Source organism: Erpetoichthys calabaricus, chromosome 2, assembly GCF_900747795.2.
Source record: "Erpetoichthys calabaricus chromosome 2, fErpCal1.3, whole genome shotgun sequence".
Classification (NCBI taxonomy): domain Eukaryota; kingdom Metazoa; phylum Chordata; class Cladistia; order Polypteriformes; family Polypteridae; genus Erpetoichthys; species Erpetoichthys calabaricus.
This window is the reverse complement of record NC_041395.2, coordinates 178,905,607-178,930,798: the sequence shown is the minus strand read 5'-3', so window position 1 is coordinate 178,930,798 and position 25,192 is coordinate 178,905,607. Positions and strand designations below refer to the sequence as shown.

At 38.7% G+C, this 25,192-nt stretch overlaps 1 protein-coding gene across 1 annotated transcript in view; it reads left to right on the top strand.

Annotated features, from left to right (window-relative positions):
• The window catches only part of anp32e (acidic (leucine-rich) nuclear phosphoprotein 32 family, member E), a 106,599-nt gene extending 81,999 nt beyond the window's left edge, over nt 1-24,600 (top strand). Inside the window, exons 4-7 of the mRNA XM_051923654.1 lie at nt 796-961; nt 11,265-11,392; nt 14,348-14,411; nt 24,198-24,600. Of these exons, the coding sequence (XP_051779614.1) occupies nt 796-961; nt 11,265-11,392; nt 14,348-14,411; nt 24,198-24,265 (426 nt within the window). The 3' untranslated portion in view covers nt 24,266-24,600. The remainder of the gene's footprint in view (nt 1-795; nt 962-11,264; nt 11,393-14,347; nt 14,412-24,197) is intronic.
• The last annotated feature ends 592 nt before the right edge of the window (nt 24,601-25,192 follow it).

The following is a 25,192-nucleotide window of genomic DNA, read 5'->3' as shown; positions in this document are numbered from 1 at the left end:
CAGTGAGACGATTGTTCCCACCCAGTTTTAACGAAAATTCACTCATGGTTGTCTACAGACATATATGTAATGTGTCTGTCTTGAGCGAGACTAGTATTCAGTAAGGTACTTAACTCTGTAGGTATTTATTTTATATTTCATTACTTTTATCTGTTGAAAATCTATTAACATAAAATAGAAAAGTAGATTAAGATGCTGCTGAACTATAGCATTTCCTTAAGCGTTTGGAGGCAATGTTTAACATGATATATGTTGATTTCAGTGCTTAATATCCTAGTTAACATGAGACATGAAACATTTTTGTTTTAATTTTTGTGTTAGATTCTGTTAAAACTGTGAAAAGTTTTTATCCTTGACCTTCCTAAACAAAACCAGTATTGTAGTAATGCAGTTTTCATCTTTCTTTAAAAAGAAGCTTGTTTCTGGGCAAACTCAAAATTGAGCACAAACAGTAGAAACAACATCACATTTAAAATGCTAATTTGTCCAGAAAATAAATTGCTGTGATTGGGGAGACTCAAATCTATCTAACTGCAGACCTGCTTTTGCGATTCCTAAAACTTGTGGTACAATAATTTAGTTGTATATTTTAATGGAATTCATACAGTATATTAAGAAAACTCAACATTTACAGTTTATTTGATTGAACAGAGTCAGCAGATTAAATGTTATGTAGCACTTCAGCCACTGTATTTTTAGACCTTTTTTGTTGATCAGTAAATATTAATGGGGTTTCTAAAGGAACATAGGATGAATTCAGTTCATTATCTCAACAAGATAATTTTATGTTTTCAGAAAAATCTTAAAAACCTCAAGAGCCTGGACTTTCTCAATTGTGAGATTGCAAATCTTGCAGATTACAGAGAAGTTATGTTTAAATTGCTGCCTCAAATTATATACTTGGATGGTTTCGACCAAGAAGATAATGAAGCACCAGATTCTGAAGCAGAAGCTGATTGCAGTGAGTGATTTCAAATATTTACTCTCTTGCCCTACTTTTGTGTATTTTTTAAATACAGTAATTATTTATTATTATATACAACTTTTAAGTTATTAATTCTAATTAAAACCTGAATGTTTGAAAGACTTCTACAAACCAACTATCTGTGAAACATTATAGAAATACCTTTTGGTGTCATTGGAATAGCAAGTTCCACAATCAGCCCATCATTCAAATCACCTTTTTCTTCCTGAAAAAATGCAGGAGAACTGTTGAGTTCATCATGAAGAAATTACAGGATCCACCCGGACTGTGTTTTCAATACATCCCCAACTAGGAAAGAATAACATGTGCAAAAATGACCAAGAAGCCAATGATCATGCTCACAAAAATGCAAAGATGAGAGAAGTTGTTTATAAGAGAGCAATCTCTATATTATTTAATAGCTGGTAATAGGCTCTTCCATGTCAGCTGCAGCTTTAATTAATTCAAGTTTCAGCACTTTTCTGAAATAGAAAGAGGAATTATGGCATTGGGTCTTTATTATGAAAAGAGATGAAGGGCCATTTTATATGGTGTTCCAGAAATAATATTCACACCCAATATTACAAAGCTTCCTAGACATATTTAAGTGATTATTTGCTGAAAAGTGGTACTGCCTCCTATGTTTTAGTTATACACATTCTTTTCTCCATTGATATGGGAATCTATCAATATGAGAATTTGGTAATCATGGATTTGAGCATGTTAACAGTCCTTCTAGTTTATCTCTCTATTATAAAAAAAAAAAAAAAAAAATCCTGCAGAGAAACAGTAGGGCATCGAGATGTGATCTTCACATTAAGATCACGGAAGACACTTAAAAGACCCACGAGACTAAAGAGACTGGCCACGGAGCATCTCGCGGAGACCTTAAACATGAAACTTTGTGCCAAGAGATTGACCCAGGACTGTTTCGCAATGATGTAGAACATGAGATTCTTGCAAGACACGCCCTACTTACAACCAAGTAAGAGCACAGGCAGCAACACACTCAGTGTTCTCAGTGCATATAAAGCGTATAAGGACAATACGTTATAGATAAAACGTAGACAGTGTGACAGATAAGGGCGCTCTCGCTCCCTTGAACCCTTGGACAATACGCCAGATACCAGGTAAAAGTCCAAATTTTGAATTTATCATAATAATACAGTAATCCCTCCTCCATCGCGGGGGTTGCGTTCCAGAGCCACCCGCGAAATAAGAAAATCCGCGAAGTAGAAACCATATGTTTATATGGTTATTTTTATATTGTCATGCTTGGATCACAGATTTGCGCAGAAACACAGGAGGTTGTAGAGAGACAGGAACGTTATTCAAACACTGCAAACAAACATTTGTCTCTTTTTCAAAAGTTTAAACTGTGCTCCATGACAAGACAGAGATGACAGTTCCGTCTCACAATTAAAAGAATGCAAACATATCTACCTCTTCAAAGGAGTGCGTGTCAGGAGCAGTGACAGTCACAGAGATAACCCTATTGATTTGTTTGCATTTCTCTCTGTTTGGCTTTTAAGTATGCGAAGCACCGCGGCACAAAGCTGTTGAAGGCGGCAGCTCACACCCCCTCCGTCAGGAGCAGATAAAGAGAGACAGAGAGAGACAGAGTTTGTTTTTCAAGCACAAATCAATACGTGCCCTTCGAGCTTTTAAGTATGCGAAGCACTGTGCAGCATGTCGTTTCAGAAAGCAGCTGCACAAAAGATAGCAACTTGAAGATAATCTTTCAGCATTTTTAGACGAGCGTCCGTATTGTCTAGGTGTGCGAACAGCCCCCCTGCTCACACCCCCTACGTCAGGATCACAGAAAGTCAGCGCAAGAGAGAGAGAGAGAAAGTAAGCCGGGTAGCTTCTCAGCCATCTGCCAATAGCGTCCCTTGTATGAAATCAACTGGGCAAACCAACTGAGGAAGCATGTACCAAAAATTAAAAGACCCATTGTCCTCAGAAACCCGCGAAGCAGCGAAAAATCCGCGATATATATTTAAATATGCTTACATATAAAATCCGCGATGGAGTGAAGCCGCGAAAGGCGAAGCGCGATATAGCGAGGGATTACTGTAATGTGCACAAAGCACCCTCCACTCCACAAATCTCCAATAAACAATATTCAAATAAACAATCCACCACTCCCAGACACTTAGCCACCCTGCCTCCCAACTCAGCTCGTCCGCTTTTCTATTTTGTCAGGAGACCCCCGCTTTATTTTTGGGATCTTCGGTTTAATCTGGGGCTTGTCCACAGTTTGGGTCTCTCTATGGGAAAGAAAGAGCCCTTTTACTGTCTGCCCCCCCTTTGATTTACAAATGACCGGTGGCAGCGTCTTCAGAACCGCATCGCTCCAGGAGACAGCACTAGTCAGCTGCTCCGGCATGATCGGTTCTTCCTCCGCCCACTCGGTCAAGGTTCCTGACTCCTTTGTGGGGCTCGCGGTGACTTGGCGTCCCACTACTAAGTAATCGCGGGCCCGGTTCACGCTGCGTCCCTCTATGATATACGGTACGGGTCTCACTTACCTGTACCACCGCATTTACCATGATGGAAGACTCCCGACCAAATCGCTGTAGGTATTCATCCAGCCTTTTAAAAGGTGCTTCGGCCGCTGCTCCCAGCTCTCCGACTATCTTTTTAATTGTTGCCATAACCTGTAAGAAAGCATGTATGGCTGGAGTAGCTTTTTCCGCTCCCGCACGTCCATATTATTATTTAAATCGGCAGGAGGCAGGCTCGAGCCATCACTAGCCCTACCTCCCGGACAGGAGCCAATGAGCACGCCCGCTCCTGGCACGTGCTCAGTTGGGTTGCGCACAGGCTTCTGGGAATTGGAGTTCTTTTCGGACGAGGACCGGGCCGCCATCTTTGGCTGACTGCGATCTGCGTGTATTAATTTGTCGGCAGATCGACCAGCCATTTCCTGGCCCTCCTTACCTTCTCGTGGGGTGAGCGGTGCTTTGCTTGCTTCCCCCTTCCCCTTTGGAAAGTCCATCTTCGTGTGGGCGAAGTCGAAAGTAGTAGGACGCGTACTTCCTCCTTTCCCCAATACTTCGTTGTGGGTCACGTGTCCCTCGCCGGCACCCGATATGCGGAAGTCCTCTGTATTGTTCGTCTGCCCGAACAAAAGCGCAACACCGTCCTCGGGATTTTCTCCTGCGTCCCGCAGAACCTTCGGATGATCTTCTCCGAGGTATGTGCACGGTACAAAATGAGTTATTTTAAATATATTATCAGTTATATCCCCGGCACATACCTCGTTGAAGTCCTCTTTGTCCGGAGGCTTCTCCCGATCCATGTAGCCGCCCTGTCGCTCATCCCGAGTATCGGCCATGACAAACATGGAACTTCCGCTGATGCCCTACTTTGCCTTCTTCTTCCCCATGACAGACTCGTAAATAGGGTTTGTGGCGATTTATTCTGCGTGTTCTGACGCTGTCTTCTTAGGGTTCTGTCCATAGTAAATTTTTAAATACAGGTACCCTGCCAAACCGACGGCCAGAGAATCCTGCCGAGACTACGCCAACTGTGACAGATAAGGTCGCTCTCGCTCCCTTGAACCCTCTGACAATATGCCGGACACCAGGTAAAAGTCCAAATATTGAATTTATTATAATAATAATAATGTGCACAAAGCATCCTCCACTCCACAAATCTCTAATAAACAATATTCCAATAAACAATCCTCCACTCCCAGACGCTTAGCCACCCTGCCTCCCAACTCAGCTCGTCCGTCTGGGATTTCCCAGAGTCCTTTATAGTCCTTGACCCGGAAGTGTTTGTCCCTCAGTCCATGTGACTTTCTATCACTTCCGGGTCAGGTAAAACTCATTTTCTTCATCCCGGAAGCACGTCATTTCTTCTGTCCATGTGAGGGGACGTACTTCCGGGGTGTAGGGAAGATAGTCTCTGGGCCTCCCTGCAGCGACTCCTAGCAGTCCCCATGGTATCCAGCAGGTCTGTGCATTAAAAGTCCACTGTCCATAATTCCCTGCTGGCATTTGAGGCATCTCCATGCTGCAAGGAGGGCTGCATCTGGCGGCCTGGGGGTGTTGGCCAGGATGAATGGCCGGCCATATCTCACAACAGCTAAGCGAAGAAGAAAGCAGCGAGGAGAAAAGAGACTCAAAAGCGTTGGAGACACAAAAAAGAAAAAAAATAATCTAGGTGCAAATTCAGAAAATAAGGAAAGTAATTATCAGCCCGGAACAATTGGAATTGAAAAAAAAAAGCACGTCCAATCCGGACGTTGGCGCTATACACATGCAGAGTAGGTTAGAGATTACGAAAGCAATGGAATTCAAAAGGCTCAAAACACATGTGGAGAAAGTTAAAGAATATGAAAGCAGGAAAATTAGAAAGTATAAAAAAAAGAATGTAAAGATCGTATTAGCGCAAACAAACGGAAATTATTACTCGAAAAAGGGAAAATAATCGCCACGGACCAGGTGTCATTGAAACAAAAGCAGGATAAAGCGAGGCCAGAAATAAAAGACAGAGTAGAAAACAAAGTAAAACATCATAAAGAGGTTAAAAAATAAGGGGGCCAAACACATGCAGAGCAGGTTAAAGATAATGAAAACTGGAATTCAAAAGCCTCAATAAAAACGTAGGCGCGAAACATATGCAGAGCAAGATACAGAATATGAAAGCAGAAAACATTGCATTAGCGCAAAGAAAGAGAAATTATTACTCAGAGAAATAACAAAAAGGCGAATAGAGATCAAATATTTGGACATAGGTGATATGTCAGAAGTATGTAAATATTGTAAGGCTTTGAAGTTTAAGTCAAGAGAATTTCAAAAACTGAGTTTACCTCACATGCACTTATTGGTTACTTTGCAAAAAAAAAATTAGTAACTGCTGATGATGTGGATCATTTTGTCTGTGCTGAAATTCCAAACAGAGAAACCTATCCTGAATTATGGTATAAAGTCATTAAACACATGTCTCACTGATCTCATAAAAAAGATTCAGCACATTGGGACTCGAAAGATTCCAAATATTGTTTTTACAGAAGTTCAGAAATAAAAGTGAAACTAATGAAATAGCAATAATTCAAAGAAAAAAAAAAATCTTAAAAATGTGTATCCGGAAAAACAAAAACGGGGGTTGGCGAGCAAGGGGCAAAGCCCCCTAGTCTATACATATTACTCGAATGAAAAAAATTAAGATCAGATAGCTAGCTAGTAGTGAAAACTGTTTTAATATCCGGAGTTAAAATTCTTGCCTTTGATCTTAATTTCAATACTAAACACACAACACTGACAGAATAAATAACAAAGGTTTCCTTAACATACTGTAATTGCACTGGCAAAAAATTAATTAAGTTAAGAATTATTTAATTTTTACAATCTAGTATAGAAAGTAGTGTTATGGTGAAACCTAAATTTTAGATGAGTGATGAGGTTGCAAATAAATTTGTGTAATGATTGTGCTGCTATCCTTTAAAGTGAAGTAAAAATGAAAATAGGCTAACTCTAAAACCCTACTGTACAGTGCATCTGGAAAGTATTCACAGCACATCACTTTTTCCACATTTTGTTATGTTACAGCCTTATTCCAAAATGGATTAAATTCATTTTTTTCCTCAGAATTCTACACACAACACCCCATAACGACCATGTTGAAAAAGTTTACTTGAGGTTTTTGAAAATTTATTAAAAACTAGCAAAATACCCGCGCTTCGCAGCGGAGAAGTAGTGTGTTAAAGAGGTTATGAAAAAAAAAGGAAACATTTTAAAAAATAACGTAACATGATTGTCAATGTAATTGTGTTGTCATTGTTATGAGTGTTGCTGTGTTTTATATATATAAAATACACACACACACATATAAACATATATATACATATACATATATATACATATCTACATATATATATATATATATATATATATATATATATATATATATATATATATATATATATATATATATATATACACATCCACATATCAACATATATATATATACACATATATACACACACACACGCTTTATGGGTGATGATTGTTTTACTCTTTTTATCTTTATTTTATTTTATTGTAGAATCAACTCCTATCTGCGCACACCAGGGCGGCCGTGGGCAGATGCGTATGGTGTATTCACTCCATGTTATCGTGCATTGCGCTGTCAGTGGTATTTTGATAAAAGAATTTGAACAACATATAAGAAGCGTATAAATTATTAAACAGTAAAACATTAACATTTAAGAAGTAAAGTTACATTAAGTACTACTGCAGTGCCTTCGGGTATACCTCATTTTTTGTTTGCCCATTACATGCTTAAATGTATACATTTTTTGGTGCACCTACCCGAGAACACGCGACATATAACCGAGCGTGGGAGAAGCATGGATTTTAAACACGCGTTGAGTTGATCTGCTGGTCTTCCTCGTGGAATAACTGGTAATGTTTGACTAAAATGTACAGCGAGTAAAACGACATTACCTCCTATTTTTTTTTTTACGATCTCTGAGATGTTGCTTTTTTCGGTTCAAGGCTTCATAAGCTCTTTTATGTTGTATGGTGTACTTATCCCAAACCATCATCTTTGAATGTTGCAAGACTTTCGCCTTGTATGTAGATCGGGGTAATTACATTCATTGCATTCCTAGTCTGAATCACAATCTGATTGTATGGGTGGTTACCTGGCACTGTAGGGTTGCCACCCGTCCTTTAAAATACAGAATCGTGCCACGTTTGAGAATGAAATTGCGCGTCCCGTTTTGAATCAATACTGGACGGGATTTATCCCGTATTTTTTGTATCATTTTTTTTTAAAGCAGTGTCTCATGCAAATCATCCCACACGCATTTTATGAAGATGCCTCCTTTCCTACTTTTGATTGGGTAATACTTGATGTCATCGTTAGTTTGATTGGTGTTTTTAACTGTCCAGTGAGGAGGGCGTGTCTTTTAAGTACAGTCTGCAAAGTGTTGGCACTGAGATGTGGCGTCAGCGCCATAGTTGAAGCCCCTAACGTTGCGGTCAGCAAGTCGGCTAACATCCGCCATGTGCCGTTTTTCAGTTGCGAGAAGCAGATCATAGAATGGTTGAAACTGTTGCCCCTAACGTTGCGCCACGGCGTGTGCTTCGTTTATACCTCGTGTCTTCTCATTAAACTTTTATCTCGCGAATATGTTATTGCAATCCGCAGCGGGAGCGTTTCTATAAACTTAATTTAAACTAACGTTTTACACCGTGCTTTGTTTCCCTTATGAACATGCTTGTATGCTTAACTCGCTCCGTTCTCAATTGTTTAATTAATTTTTTGCTCTTCGCTGTTTGCGGCTGTTCCTCCATTTCCCCCTACTTCGTTCTTTTATCTCGCGAATATGTTATTGCAATCCTTAACGGGAGCGTTTCAATAAACTGATTGAAAATAGTTTTGCATTTACCTTTTTAGTAAAAGGCGAGCTTTTAAGCCTGAGAAATCACCCCGTAAATGCACACGTTTAATTGGACATGTGTTAATATGTATGGTTACACAGTATTAAAAGACAGTGAACAACGTCAGTTACCTTTCTTCCCGCGTTTGATAAAAGGTGAGCTTTTAAGCCTGAGAAATCACCCCGTAAATGCACACGTTTAATTGCACATGTGTTAATATGTATGCTTACACAGTATTAAAAGACAGTCAAAAATTAACGTCATTTACCTTCGTTCCCGCGTGTGACTCGTGCTGTAAATGTCTTCCTTGTTTTTAGTTCACGTGATTACGTAGGAGGCGTGATGACGCGATACGTGACTCCGCCTCCTCCATTACAGTGTATGGACAAAAAATATGTTCCAGTTATGACCATTACGCTTTGAATTTCGAAATGAAACCTGCCTAACTTTTGTAAGTAAGCTGTAAGGAATGAGCCTGCCAAATTTCAGCCTTCCACCTACACGGGAAGTTGGAGAATTAGTGATGAGTGAGTCAGTCAGTCAGTCAGTGAGGGCTTTGCCTTTTATTATTATAGATAAACTGAGAAATCACATGTACATAAGTATTCACAGCCTTTGCTCATTACTTTGTCGATGTATCTTTGGCAGCAATTACAGCCTCAAGTCTTTTTGAATATGATGCCACAAGCTTGGCACAGCTATCCTTGGCCAGTTTCGCCCATTCCTCTTTGCAGCACCTCTCAAGCTCCATCAGTTTGGATGGGAAGCGTCGGTGCACAGCCATTTTAAGATCTCTCCAGAGATGTTCAATCGGATTCAAGTCTGAGCTCTGGCTGGGCCATTCAAGGACATTCACAGAGTTGTCCTGAAGCCACTCCTTTGATATCTTAGCTGTCTGCTTAGGGTCGTTGTCCTGCTGAAAGATGAACCGTCGCCCCAGTCTGAGGTCAAGAGTGCTCTGGAGCAGGGTTTCATCCAGGATGTCTCTGTACATTGCTGCAGTCATCTTTCCCTTTATCCTGACTAGTCTCCCAGTCCCTGCCGCTGAAAAACATCCCCACAGCATGATGCTGCCACCACCGTGCTTCACTGTAGGGATGGTATTGGCCTGGTGATGAGCGGTGCCTGGTTTCCTCCAAACGTGACGCCTGGCAGTCACACCAAAGAGTTCAATCTTTGTCTCATCAGACCAGAGAATTTTCTTTCTCATGGTCTGAGAGTCCTTCAGGTGTCTTTTGGCAAACTCCAGGCGGGCTGCCATGTGCCTTTTACTAAGGAGTGGCTTCCGTCTGGCCACTTTACCATACAGGCCTGATTGGTGGATTGCTGCAGAGATGGTTGTCCTTCTGGAAGGTTCTCCTCTCTCCACAGAGGACCTCTGGACAGAGTGACCATCGGGTTCTTGGTCACCTCCCTGACTAAGGCCCTTCTCCCCTGATCGCTCAGTTTAGATGGCCGGCCAGCTCTAGGAAGAGTCCTGGTGGTTTCGAACTTCTTCCACTTACGGATGATGGAGGCCACTGTGTTCATTGGGACCTTCAAAGCAGCAGAAATTTTTCTATAACCTTCCCCAGATTTGTGCCTCGAGATAATCCTGCCTGGGAGGTCTACAGACAATTCCTTTGACTTCATGCTTGGTTTGTGCTCTGACATGAACTGTCAACTGTGGGACCTTATATAGACAGGTGTGTGCCATTCCAAATCATGTCCAATCAACTGAATTTACCACAGGTGGACTCCAATTAAGCTGCAGAAACATCTCAAGGATGATCAGGGGAAACAGGATACACCTGAGCTCAATTTTGAGCTTCATGGCAAAGGCTGGGAATACTTATATACATGTGTAGAATTCTGAATTTAATCAATTTTGGAATAAGGCTGTAACATAACAAAATGTGGAAAAAATGATGTGCTGTGAATACTTTCCGGATGCACTGTATATTTTCTCTCTCACCACACTAAGTGAAAGTTGAAATATATGGAATATATTACAAAATACCAAAATATAAGTAATTAAAAATGCAACAAATGTATAACACATACAGTATTTGTTACTATTTTTATAGAATTGCATGCATGTACATGTTGCAAAATCTTATTACATTTGGTTAAAAAAAGACCAGAATTGCTCCTTGAGGCACTGTGGTTAAATTAGCGTTGTACTGAAGATGCTTCTTTGGTTGACAAAGGTATCATGCAGGTGGTATATGATGGTTCATGATAGCCCAAAGCTTAACCAACATTCTTCTCTCAACTGTTGTCTCTCGAGAGCTCAGTCTTCCTAATTGGTAATTCTTTGGCATGTCCTGTTCTCATGCTACCCTACCAGCATACTACTTCATAAAAGAACACATACAGAAGTATTCACAATACACTGAAGAAACCTGAAATGCATTCAACCTTTGGTCTGCAAGCAATGAAGAAAAAAAGAAATACACAAAATGACAAATATAAAAAACAGATACAGTATAAAAAGATCCGTCTAGATTTCTGTCTAGATACTCTTGTTAGTTACACCTAGACTACTTAAACATGTACTTCTTAGACAGAGACTGAAGTCAGGAGAAAACCTTGTTCTCCTTGAATTTCATCTCCATATCAGTGGTTTCAGTAATGTTTTACTACAGATAGTTCTTCCTGCTCTGTATTGTATTTGCATTCCAGTGAGTATAAAGTTGAATAATAGAGGAGCAAGGACATTTTCTTGGGATCCCTCTATTTTGTCAAACCACCCTTTTGATACATAGTTGATTGTTAGCAGTCCATAATCAAAGAGGAGCATATATGGTCCACATTTGAGTAAGAATGTTATTACATATTTGAATGTGGTGAATTGTTTTGTGGGACATTAACTAGTATTTTGGAAACACTTCTGTTACTGTTAATGCTGTTCTATACAGATGAAGATGGTGGTGCTGGCCCTACTGGAGATTATGAAGAAGATGAAGAGGAGGAAGAGGATGTTTCTGATGGTGAAGAAGAAGAAGAAATTGGTCTCTCTTACCTCATGAAATCAGAAATACTTCAGGTAAAACTCACAAAAAAAAATCACAGCTTGTGAGAGTTATTATATTTTTTATTATATTTTTAATTATGTTTTGGGTTTTTTTTGATGTGACTTGCATTACTCTGTTATCTGGAACAGGACATTTTCTAGCTTTGTTTACTGAATCAGTCTATTTTGATATAATATATACCCATGTGTTAAAATGTTAAGCACTGTTCCAGTGTGGTGCTGAGGGGTCACCCACTGCACTCTGGTCCCAATCCAGGTGGTTCATTGTATGGGTGGGTGTGGCAACACACTTTCAGCACATGCTCCCAACCTCTCTTTCTCATGCTAAAATAAAAGTAGACATAGTAACCGAATTTTAAATGCAACATATTTACTTTACAAGTAGCAATTTATCAGTTCACAGGTAGCCATCTGTTATTGATGACTTGGATGTGTCATAAACTCAGGTCTGTTATGCCATTATCGCTTGGTAAGAACATAACACGTTTTCAGAAAAAACAAGTGTTTTCATTCAATTAAGGCTCACTTTCATTTCAGGTAGCTATGTTTTGTCTGTTCTGTTAGTGTCACAGTAGGTTAGTCTTCCCAATATGGTATATTATTTTAATACCATTTCAATGTAAGCATTATACCCACAATGGTTAATTTCAGATTCAAAGCCTTCTGTTCCTTTTGGTTGGTTTGGGAATATTGAAGGAGGAAACCTTGAATAATTTCTTACCACGTCCCCAGGTACATAATTAATTATATAACTGGATGAAAGAGCATTGTAACTTACTGAATCAACCTTGAGAATTTAGGAACAAAGTGGATGAGGTCCCTATATACCCTTGTCTGTTCCAGATTAAAGATGTTTAGATGAGTGATCTCACTTGGCTGCTCTTCTCTTCACATTGTCTACTGCTTTTGTGTGTTTTTTGAAGAATGGTGATCAGAAAAACAAAAAGTACTCTGAATAAGGTCTCTGTAGCCCTTAAAGAGTTTTTAAAGAGGCTTTACGATGTAAACCCCTAACACTTTAGCAAACGATGCCTCTTCTAAGACACAGTTGCTAATCTTTACAATACGTTTTCCAGTCATATATTAAGTAACATCTCAAATTGTGTATGTCAGCGCCTACCTATTACTCTTCTAATACTACTGTGCAGTACGTTGCTAGTTATGCACATTTGAACAGCTCTCCCTTGTGCTAGCGTGCAGTGTTCTTCCCCAGTACCACGTGTCATGTCACATTTTGAAATCGCAGTGTCAGTTACGTACCTTCAGTTTTAATAGCATTTCATAGCTTTTCTCTTTTGTTATAATTAATCTACTATACATTGCATGCCAGACATTTTTCTTGGGAGTTCCTTGTTCATGTTCTCAGTACTCCAGAAGACACAGTTGTGTGTGTTTACATTTCAGCTTATGTGAAAGGTTGCCTTTTTGCTGAATTCCAGTTGCATGTGAATGCATGGTCATTTTGTGAAATACCCATCAACCAAATCTCATATAACTGTTTACACTGAGCAATGGTTAACGTTGATGATTGTTTAAGAACAGGTTAATTTAGATAGCTAAAAAGCTCCATGTTATTATCTGCAATGTTACTAGGTGAAAGTGATGATGAACTTCTCCTTATGAAATTGTCCTTAAGATGCCCACTATGCTCCTGACATCATGAAGTTTACCAATCGTAATATTTTCCTTATTCCTGTATTGAATTACACCTAGCCTTCTCATATTGAAGTGTACATTATTTTACCCAATATTCTATTAAATATTTTCTTTATATTTTGTGCACATAACAAATATCTTACCCAGTGCACTTGTTTTAATGTTTTTTTGCTGTTGTGTATTTTTGATATCTAGCATTGCTATAATTGTATGTATTATGTCTTAAGAACAGGTTTATGTTTGTATTAGTGTTTCAGTGGGCATGCTTTACTGATAAGATTTGATGCTTACCTAACCAACAACACCCTACCACCACCCATCCCCACCCTTACTCCCTTCAGGAGATAATGTTGAGTAATGAATCAGTATGTGACATTTCGGCCAAGCTTCCACCTGACCTAAAATTGGGGGGACAGGTTTAGTTTGGAAGAATGAATATACGTAGCTTCCCCCTTTAACACTAGAATTACTGAAGCCTACGAAAAAGCTTGTAATCCCGGCCCACCTTGCATACCTTTGCACCCCTCTGTCAGCATCTTTTGTGTTGGAAATGTGTCGATCAGCGCAAGCAGCCTGCTATCCCATCCCCCACCCACCGCCGCAGCTCAGTTCGCAAAGAAGGTTCTCAGTGTTCATCTTGGAGTGAACTGCCTGGAGTTGTAAAGGGTAAATAATATCGTCATTTGGAATACATACGTTTCTTGTGTGTTCCATGTTTACAACAATCTAAATAAACACATCATTAAAACAGAAACGTTTTTCATGTTTTAGTAATAATGGACAAAATGTAGACATGAAGTGTATAATGTGTGAAGCCTGAAGTCCAAATATCAAATAAATACTTTCACAAAAGGTACAAGTATAACAAAACAAGTGTGCTTTTATTCAACAATATAACAGAAGAAAAAGAAAGCACTTTGGGGTAGGGTATTGATATGACAGCTTGCATGGTGCAGCGGTAAGAACTGCTGACTCCTAATCAGGAGGTCGCCGGTTCGATACTGGCTGCCTCCCAAATTTACTGTTTTGAGTAGTGAGCTGCTCTTATTGTTAATATTTTACAATACAAACATATATTTGATTTGCATCTGTAACAGCCAGTGTAAATTTAAAGTTAGCGTTTTTTTTTCCTCAGTTTTATTCTGTCATTCAGCTTCATTCTCCCCCAACCCCACCCAGACCCCCGATCTGATGCTGTTTTCAGATAAAGATGTGGTATAACAAACTTATGTAATTTATTTTTATCATATTAATATATTGTTGTAATTATTTACTTTTTCAGAAAAATACTTTTCTTTTTTTTTACTTTAGGATGAAGAAGATGATGAAGACTATGTTGAAGAGGACGAGGAAGATGATGAGGATGTAGATGAAGGTACATCAGTCCAATCTTTAGCTTTAAGAAGTATTGGGATTGTGGAGGTTATTGCAAGAGTAAATCCCAAGTAGTATTTGATGGCCTCATAAGAGTAAACCATTTTCAGGGTTCAGCAATAGCTAATGTGATTTTTTTAATTTTCTTTGGGATGAGGTTCTTTTCCTTTATACAGTAATTTCGTGATGCTCCAATTGATCAGCCTGTACCGAACCCCAGATTTCTAGAAAACACAGAGGTTGCCACCAGATTTACGTAGCAAAGAAGCCGCTACACTTTTAAAATGAGGGACAGATAAAATCAAGCCAACACCAAAGACCTACATCATTTCTACCCTGGCACCCGAATATTAACGACATTCCAGGAAAATGCCCATGTATATTAAACACATCCTATAAACAAATATATGAATATTTCTTATTAACTATAATAAATGCATACAAATATGGTAATCAAAAATAATGTCAAAAGAACCAAACACACACCACAAACAAACCCCATACAAAGATACTTACAGTTCTGAAAAAGTCTTTACTTTAGGTGATGGAAAGTGGATCGGGAAACGGAAATGAGAAAGATGTGGCAGAATACTTACTTTTAATAAACTGCTTTCCCAGAACTTGGATAGTGAACACAGTCCTACTACCAGAGTCCAGAAGAAGAATAGTTTTCGAAGGCGAACCACTTCTCAAAAGCATTGGTGGGCTGGATTGGGAGACCTTAAATCAGGTAGCCGTGCACCATCCTTCTCTGCTATGAAAACCCAGTTAATAAAAGGTTTGGGTGCTGCTATTGGTGGAGTCAACTGGAAAATAGAACAATCAAAAAGTCCCACCCCATCCTTCTCTTCTGGTTTTAACTGTACAGTGCCTACAAAAACAAATTACAAATCCCACAAGCCCCTCTGCATCCGTACAAACCTGTTTAAAGACACAGACCACAATTTCCAAATGGGAATCTGCATGTCCAGTGTCATTGATTACATTTAACAATCACTCAACAGGACACACGTACACATAAATAAAAGCCCCTGTGTGGCCCCGCTATAAGCCTCTGATGTAAATCTGCCCATTTTCACTACAAAAGACTCGATTGATGAATGGTAGTTAAGTACAGCAGCTCACATTGTCAATTAGATAATGAGAGATTAAAAAGAATTTGAAATTACTGCTTAGAAAATAATAGGCTTATTAGCTAAACAGCAACATCTCTTTATTTGTAAACTTGTTAAGCATTTTAGCATCGTATCTTCATGATAAACATCTTAACATATGATAGATTTGCGGCCTATTTTAAAGTTTGCACTGTGTTTGTTTTTGTGTGTCATGACTTAAGTGGTAATCCATATTTATTATTACATGTCAAGAACTATGAATGTGTTGGTCACGTTTACTCCGTTACAGTTCTTGAGGTCTGTGACAACTACAGGTTTTCATTGCAATAAGTTTTGTAATTGGTCTGTTAGTTTCTTCCAAGACAAAAATGGTATGTTTTTTGAAAATATTATCCACATGTTTTGTGGTCCTTCCCTTCTCTCTCTCATTTATTTCAAAACATTCAATTAACACAGATACTTCATGGTGCATGAGCACATTTTTAAATGGAAGCAAGTTAGCTGAAGAGATGATGGTCACTTTATCATTTATACCTCATTATTTTAACTCATGACTGGTTAAGAAAACTGGCAACAATGAAAACCTAAATGCAACAGTTTAAAAGTAAAATAGACAATTAATGGTTCTGAATTGTAGCAAGCAGGTTAATTAAAAAAAGCCCAGAAATATTACTTTATTACCAAATAATTGGATTTTAATTACACAACTGGTTAAAGCAAAAACATGTAGCCACTACGGACCTCAAGGACTGTAATTGAGTACCCTTGGTCTATCCCCTAACTGGGAAGGGGAAAACAACTTCTATTAGTAAAATATTAAATTATATTAAACAACCTAAATTAGTAAATGTATTAACGGGGGGAAAAAAATCTGTAGTAGTAGTATTAAAACCTATGTGTATATTTATATTTACATTTAAGCAGTGTTTAACTGCCAGTAACAATTAACTCAAGTAATGTGTGAGAATATATATTTTTATAAGCTTTGTCTCAAATGAGTACATTATAGAAGAAATTAAATAATATGATTTTAATTTTATTTTCTCTGCATATGTTAGTTAAAGTAGATAGATACTTTATTAATCCCAAGGGGACATTCACAATCTCCAGCAGCAGCATACTGATAAAAAAAAAAAAAAAAAACAATATTAAAGAGTGATAAAAATGCAGGTAAAACAGGCAATAACTTTGTATAATGTTAATGTTTACCCAACCGGGTGGAATTGAACAGGCGCATAGTGTGGGGGAGGAATGATCTCCTCAGTCTGTCAGTGGAGCAGGACATTGACAGCAGTCTGTCGTTGAAGCTACTCCTCTGTCTGGAGATGACACTGTTTAGTGGATGCTGTGGTTTCTTCATGATTGACAGGTGCCTGCTCAGTGCCTGCCGCTTTGCCACAGATGTCAAACTGTCCAACTCCATGCCTACAATAGAGCCTGCCTTCCTCACCAGTATGTCCAGGCATGAGCCATCCTTCTTCTTTATGCTGCCTCCCCAGCACACCACTGCATAGAAGAGGACACTCGCCGCAACCGTCTGATAGAACATCTGCAGCATCTTATTGCAGTTGTTGGACGCCAGCCTTCTAAGGAAGTGTAGTTGGCTCTGTCCTCTCTTGCACAGAGCATCAGTATTGGCAGTCCAGTCCAATTTATCATCCAGCTGCACTCCCAGGTATTTATAGGTCTGCACCTTCTGCACACAGTCACCTCTGATGATCACGGTGTCCAGGAGGGGCCTGGGTCTCCTAAAATCCACCACCAGCTCCTTGGTTTTCCTGGTGTTCAGGTGTAGGTGGTTTGAGTCGCACCATTTAACAAAGTCATTGATTAGGTCCCTATACTCCTCCTCCTGCCCACTCATGATGCAGCCCATGATAGCAGTGTCATCAGCGAACTTTTGCATATGGCAGGACTCCGAGTTGTATTGGAAGTCCGATGTATATAAGCTGAACAGGATCGGAGAAAGTACAGTCCCTTGTGGCGCTCCTGTGTTGCTGACCACAATGTCAGACTGAATGAAGTTGTTCAGTCATCATTTTTATTGTTGCCTACCTTCTGCTATCAAGGAAGCATTTCTCATCATTATTTTCATCACCGGTTTAACAACCATTTTCTGGGTGTTACCTCTTTTTTTTTTTTTTTTTTTTCTCTACACCTCACGCTGCCTTCATAAAGCCACTAGCATCATGGCTGACCCCCACCACCCCTCCCACCAACTGTTTACTCCTCTTCCATCTGGAAGCCGACTCTGCAGCATCAGGAGCAGGTCTGCAAGATTGTGCAATAGTTTTTTTCCCCCAAGCAGTCCGGCTCCTGAACACCATGCTGCCCTCCTCTACACTGGATCTCTACTCCACACACTCTCTGGATTACATAACACTACATAATTTTGTACTTTTTTATCATAGTTATATATATATATATATATATATATATATATATATATATATATATATATATATATATGGTTGAAATAGTTTACTGTCAAATAAATGCAAAGAGTACGCGACACGTGTTTCGCCCTCATTCTGGGCTCATCAGGCGTACACACTCCACTGCACTCCCTCTCGGGAATCGAACCTCGGACGTCAGCGCCAGAGGCGATGCCCCTAACGTTGCGCCACGGCGTGTGGTTCGTTTATTTGACAGTATGTAGACTCTTTGCATTTATTTGACAGTAAACTATTTCAACCATTCTATGATCTGCTCCTCACAAACTGAGGGCACCGTGGCAGATATTAGCAGATTGCTGGCCAACCACAAGCGTTACCTGGTAGGTAACCACCCATACAATCAGATTGTGACACAGACTACGAATGCCGTGAATGTAATTAACCCGATCTACATACTGTCAAATAAACGAACCACACGCCGTGGCGCAACGTTAGGGGCATCGCCTCTGGCGCTGACGTCCGAGGTTCGATTCCCGAGAGGGAGTGCAGTGGAGTGTGTACGCCTGATTAGCCCAGAATGAGGGCGAAACACGTGTAGCGTACTCTTTGCATTTATTTGACAGTAAACTATTTCAACCATTCTATGATCTGCTCCTCACAAACTGAGGGCACCGTGGCGGATGTTAGCAGATTGCTGGCCAACCACAAGCGTTACCTGGTAGGTAACCACCCATACAATCAGATTGTGACACAGACTACGAATGCCGTGAATATATATATATATATATATATATATATATATATATATATATATATATATATATATATATATATATATATATAAAATATCTTGTGTATTGCACCTTTTGACTGCACCTTTTGAACAATATTTCGTCCCACTGTGTACTGTAAGTATATTGTTAGGATGACAATAAAGCTGTACTTGACTTGACATGGCTGTTGCCATCTGTTTTATTATGGGAAGGCTTTTGGGCACATCTTTCTTAACATGGGTTCTATTCCTGTAGACAACAATCAAATTTTACACATCTGCTGCTACTCTTATGTGTAGGGATATACAGTTCAGCATTGCAATTCAGTTGCCCCAGGACTATAGTCTGCTACCTTAAAATTTCAACCAGGCGTGACTGTCACTGTAGCTTTTTTCTTACGCCCTTGATTGGCGTAGCTGAGAATGGTATTGTCATGAATTACCTTATTTATCTTACCATGTGCACATTCTAAATTTATTCTTTGATATTTTATGTCCAGTAAATTGCTGATTAACATCAATACTAACAGTAAAAAAAAAATCAAACATTATATAGGTACTGTTGAATTGGTGTATTCCAAAATAATACAGAATATTTCATTGAACACTAGAATCCCTAAAGCCTATGAAAAAACTTATCCTGGGCCACCGTAAATTCCTTTGTACCTCTCTATCAGCGCCTTTTGTTTTGCAAATGTGTCGATCAGCACTAGCAGCAAGCAGCCTGCTATCCCATCCCCCCTCCGAGGGAGCCGAGTCCATCGCAAAATTATCAGAGCGCAAGTGTTTTTATCTGGGTGTGAGGTGCCTGGAGTTGTATAGGATAAATGCTATATCATTATTTGGAATGCATACATTTCATGTGTGGTCCATGTCTACAATGATCTGTGAAGGTGTAGGATGAAAGGAATTGCGAGGCAAGACATGCTGAACACATACCTAAAAGAGAAACTTTTTTCATGTTAAACTAATAATGACTTGAAGTGTATAATGTGTGAAGACTTTTGTCCAAATAAACACATGCGCTTTTATTCAAGAATATAACCAAAATTAAAAAAAAAAAAAAATCATTCAATTTACATATTGTTGTCAATGAGTAACTCAAGCTAAAATGTCAGTCAACTGAAATTTGATACATATTCTTGGATGGTGCAGAGATAAGGACTGCTGCCTTATAACCAAAAGGTTCTGGGCGCTCCGCATTTTGAGTACTGAGTAGTATTATTACTATAATATAATAAAAATATACATTTGATTTGAGTCTGTAACACCGAGTGTAAATTTTGGCTACTTGTAAAAGTTAGCAAATTTTTTTTTGTTTGTTTGTTTTTAATTCAGTTCTATTCTGTCAGTGACATTCAGGTGGTATAATTCTGACATCCTTCTTTTTGGTCACATACACTGTCAGCATGACACCTGGCAGATATAAACACTAGTGTGGCGAATTGGTCGCGTACTGCCCATTTTACTTGTAGTGCCAAGCAGAGTTGTGTTGCGGTGCAGCAGTTTATTACCCAGTGAAAGCACTCTGAAGAAGCTGTCTGTTGTTACAGTTCTACCTTTGTCCAGAAACGGCTCCATAAGCTTTATGACCTGGGTTGAAACTCAAAACACAGCTCTCAACAAAACGTGGGCAGATGTCCGAAAATGCAGCAGACCTGTCGTTTTTCACACGTTCTACACGAGTGCTTTTGTTGTCAAAGCGCAAATGCAGCATAGTAGTCTGATAACGGTCACAGGACATTGTATTTTTTGATTGCCGGTACAAAAAATAGTTCTGAGCAGGCATCAATCACAGCACCAACTGTGGCCATCGCTGCTCTTGTGTAAAGAACAGAGATAAATGGCAAGAGGCAAGTTCGTTGTACCACGTGAATGTCACTGACAGAATAATAGCGCTAACTTTTACAAGTAGCTGAAATTTACACCGGGTGTTACAGACTCAAATCAAATGTGTTTTTATTGTATTATAGCAATAATAATAGCAGGTCAGTACTCAAAATGTGGAGTGCCCATCCTCGAACCCGGAACCTTTTGGTTAGAAGGCAGCAGTTCTTACCTCTGCAACATCCAAGATTACATATCAACTTTCTGTCGACTGACATTTGAGCTTGGCTTTTTAACTCGTTGACAACAACATGTAAATTAAATGATTTTTTTTTTACTTTGGTTATATTGTTATATATATTCTTGAATAAAAGCACACGTGTTTATTTGATATTTGGACTGAAGTCTTCACACATTATATACGTCATTATTAGTATAACCTGGAAAAAAGTTTCTCTTTTAGGTTTCTTCTTTCATCCTACACTTACTCAGATCGATGTAGACACGGAACACACTAGAAATGTGTGTATTCCAAAAACCAATATATTATCCACCTTATACAGCTCCAGGCACCACATACCCAGATAAACACACTTATGTTCTGAGAATTTTGTGACGGGCTTGGCTTCGTTGGTGGAGGGATTTGATAGCCGGCTGCTTGTGCTGATCAACACGTTTGCAAAACAAAAAACCCTGATGAGGAGAGGTGCGAAGGAATTTAAGATTGCCCAGGATTACGAGTTTTTTCGTAGGCTTCAGGGATTCTAGTGTTAAACTCTTTAATGCTGTTTTTCTAACAGCATACTTTTGAAATCTGGTTTGTCAGAGAATAAGTAAAATAATAAGTAATAGAATCCCTTTCTTAACTTTGTAACCTTTTCTATTGTAAGAGTTATATTTGCATTAGTTGGTTAAAGAAGACCTACTAAAGAGTAATATTAAACTGGATGGGTCAAATTTGTTCACATTTCAAATGTTGTAAACTCATGGTTGTTTAACATTCCAAATCTTATCCTCCTTGTTTAAATTTGTTCAAACTTTAAGGCTTTCTTAATTAAATCAAGCATGTCAGTTTTACATTAATCCATTATGTTAGAACTCTTGTAAGTTTTGTGCAGTTTTCAAAGTATCTTACATGAGTGATTAGACTTTGTTGTTACTTAGCCTGTGTACAAATTCAGAATTAGACAACCGGATTAACGTTACTTGTAGTTAATTAAACTATATAACGTGTATTTACTACACTCATAAAATTTTAGGTGGTATACAGTAATCCCTCCTCCATCGCGGGGGTTGCGTTCCAGAGCCACCCGCGAAATAAGAAAATCCGCGAAGTAGAAACCATATGTTTATATGGTTATTTTTATATTGTCATGCTTGGGTCACAGATTTGCGCAGAAACACAGGAGGTTGTAGAGAGACAGGAACGTTATTCAAACACTGCAAACAAACATTTGTCTCTTTTTCAAAAGTTTAAACTGTGCTCCATGACAAGACAGAGATGACAGTTCTGTCTCACAATTAAAAGAATGCAAACATATCTTCCTCTTCAAAGGAGTGCGTGTCAGGAACACAGAATGTCACATAGATAGAGAAAACAATCTCTAGCAAACAAATCAATAGGGCTGTTTGGCTTTTAAGTATGCGAAGCACTGCGGCACAAAGCTGTTGAAGGCGGCAGCTCACACCCCCTCCGTCAGGAGCAGAGAGAGAGAGAGACAGAGTTTGTTTTTCAGTCAAAAATCAATACGTGCCCTTCGAGCTTTTAAGTATGTGAAGCATCGTGCAGCATGTCGTTTCAGGAAGCAGCTGCACAAAAGATAGCAACGTGAAGATAATCTTTCAGCATTTTTAGACGAGCGTCCGTATCGTCTAGGTGTGCGAACAGCCCCCCTGCTCAATCCCCATACGTCAGGATCACAGATAGTCAGCGCAAGAGAGAGAGAAAAGTAAGTTGGGTAGCTTCTCAGCCATCTGCCAATAGCGTCCCTTGTATGAAATCAACTGGGCAAACCAACTGAGGAAGCATGTACCAGAAATTAAAAGACCCATTGTCCGCAGAAATCCGCGAACCAGCAAAAAATCTGCAATATATATTTAAATATGCTTACATATAAAATCCGCGATAGAGTGAAGCCGCGAAAGGCGAAGCGCGATATAGCGAGGGATCACTGTACTTATGAACAGTAGTTTGCATTTAAAAAAAAATGCAACACAAATTTAGCATTTACATATTACTATTAAGGGTGGCCGGTGGCACAGTGGTAGCACTGCTGCCTCGCAGTTAGGAGACCTGGATTCACTTCCCAGGTCCTCCCTGCGTGGAATTTGCATGTTCTCCTCGTGTCTGCGTGGGTTTCCTCCGGGTGCTCTGGTTTCCTCCCACAGTCCGAAGACATGCAGGTTAGGTAGGTGCATTGGCTATCCGAAATTGTCCCTAGTGTGTGCTGTGTGTGTGTGTCATGCAGTGGGCTGGCGCCCTGCCCGGGATTTTTCCCTGCCTTGCACCCTGTGTTGGCTGGGATTGGCTCCAGCAGACCCCCCTGACCCTGTAGTTAGGATATAGCGGGTTGGATGATGGATATTACTATTCAGCAATGAAGTATACTGTCTTGATGCCTCTGTGATTATGCATTTCTGTTAACACAACACACATAGTATTAATAGGGAGATTGAAACATTAAATTTATTTTATTATGGTATTAACAAAGAGAACAGCTGATTACATCACTTGTGTGGGCAACCTACATAGCCTCTACAATTGAAATTTGCCTTGATTATCACTTGCTACAACTGTTGTTAGTAATGCCAATGTGCTGTTTCCTCCCACATCATAGACTTGTATGTGTAGTTGTAGGTGCATAATTTTGCTGCAGAAATCTGTACTAACTAAAAAATATCACAGTTGATTTTTTTAATTTACAGATTTTGTTGTATTTTTGACTGCATAACAAATGTTACATCTATCTCATATGATAAGCAGAATAGTCAAAACTATTTCCTGTATTCCCTTTTTCCAGTAGTTCGAGATGTGGACTTTCACTCTAAAAATAAATAAATAAATAAAATATAAATAATAATAACAAAAGCAAGTAGGGCTGCAATTTCTTAGCAGAACTAATTAGTTGTTATCGATCAGAGTATTCAGTGAAACATTGTGTGATAATGCAGATTATAGAGAGATGGCACTGGTCAGTATGAGTATAGAGAACATAGCAGGAACTGACAAAAACAGATGAATTGACATCTACCACAATATTTTACAATATGTTTGAAGTACATTTGTGCATATGTATCCTTCTGTCAATGAAAATCCTAGCTTTCATGGCTCTAGAGTTTAATTTTTCATTCATCTGAATGTAACATTTAGCTTCAATTCAAGTAACAGTTGTCTTAAGCAAAATGCAGACGTTTACATTTGGTAGGCACTATCCTTAAATATAGTGGTGAGTATTGCAGTGAGCTTCTAAACTGTTCTTCTGATTCTAGTACTGTACTTTTAAAGTTTCTTGTAATTCTTTGCCACCCTCAACCATCTTTCCTATTATACATTGAAACATACCGAACAAACTAAATTCTGAACTATAATAATTTGTCTGAGAAAAACAGATAATTTTGCTTTAATTTATAATATCATTTGTGTGTGATTTAATGTTATTGTTTTTTTCTTTGTTTAGATGATGACATAGTTCATGGAGAAAAGAGGAAACGAGATCCAGAAGATGATGGAGATGAAGATGATTAATTCTTACAGATTAATCAGTAGAAAAGTGTACAATGTTCCTCATTCCCCATATACAGGAATTATACAACAACTCATTTTTTTCAACTTTTTCATACATACGACTGTTTTTGTGTTGGTACATATTTGCAGACAAATACTGCATAATCTTTTCTATTAATGGCTAGTTTAAAATCATTCCAAGTCAATCTTGTTTTCCTGTTTAAGTTATTTTATAATAACTGTGGATTGTGTTTTATTAAGAAAAAAAGACGGGTGTTGTCTTGGTTGTCCAAAATATTCACATATCTCATCTCATCCTTCACCACTAAGCAGCTGTGAATTTCTACTTAACTGGTGTTAAAACATTTTTTCTTTTTTAAAGTTTCAATGTGTCATGGTTGTTTTCATCCCTACCCCACCCCACAAAACCATCCCAGCCTGTGGCTCTCTGTTTATTAAAGATCATTCACTTATTTATGTTTGAGGTAATCAGGCTACAATTTTCTTGTTTGGATTTTATTTGTGATCATATCATTGTCAACCAGTGTGTTTCCTTCTACCATATAGTTACTATAGCCAGAATGTGCTTTTATTTCATTTTTGGATGAGATGGGCAGAGTAGTCAACCCTTTTTTAATGGGAAGTGTTTAAAATAAATTGCAGTTAATAGGATTTTTAAAAAATTAACCATGTATAGTTCATTGTTTGTATTGCAGTATGTATGTATATAGTTTTGCTTTCAGTATTTTTTGAAAAATTTGGAGCTGTTGGTTTTGTTATTCTTTAGACGTTTTTAATAAAAGCATAGGTCAGAAGATTGTTAATGTTTGCCACTTGATTTAATTTTTATTTAGTGATTATATGTGTGTTTCTTACCATTTGTGCTTTACATTTAATGAAAGCTTCTAAGAAAAGTTTAAAATAAATGTTGGGGCTTTAATAAATATT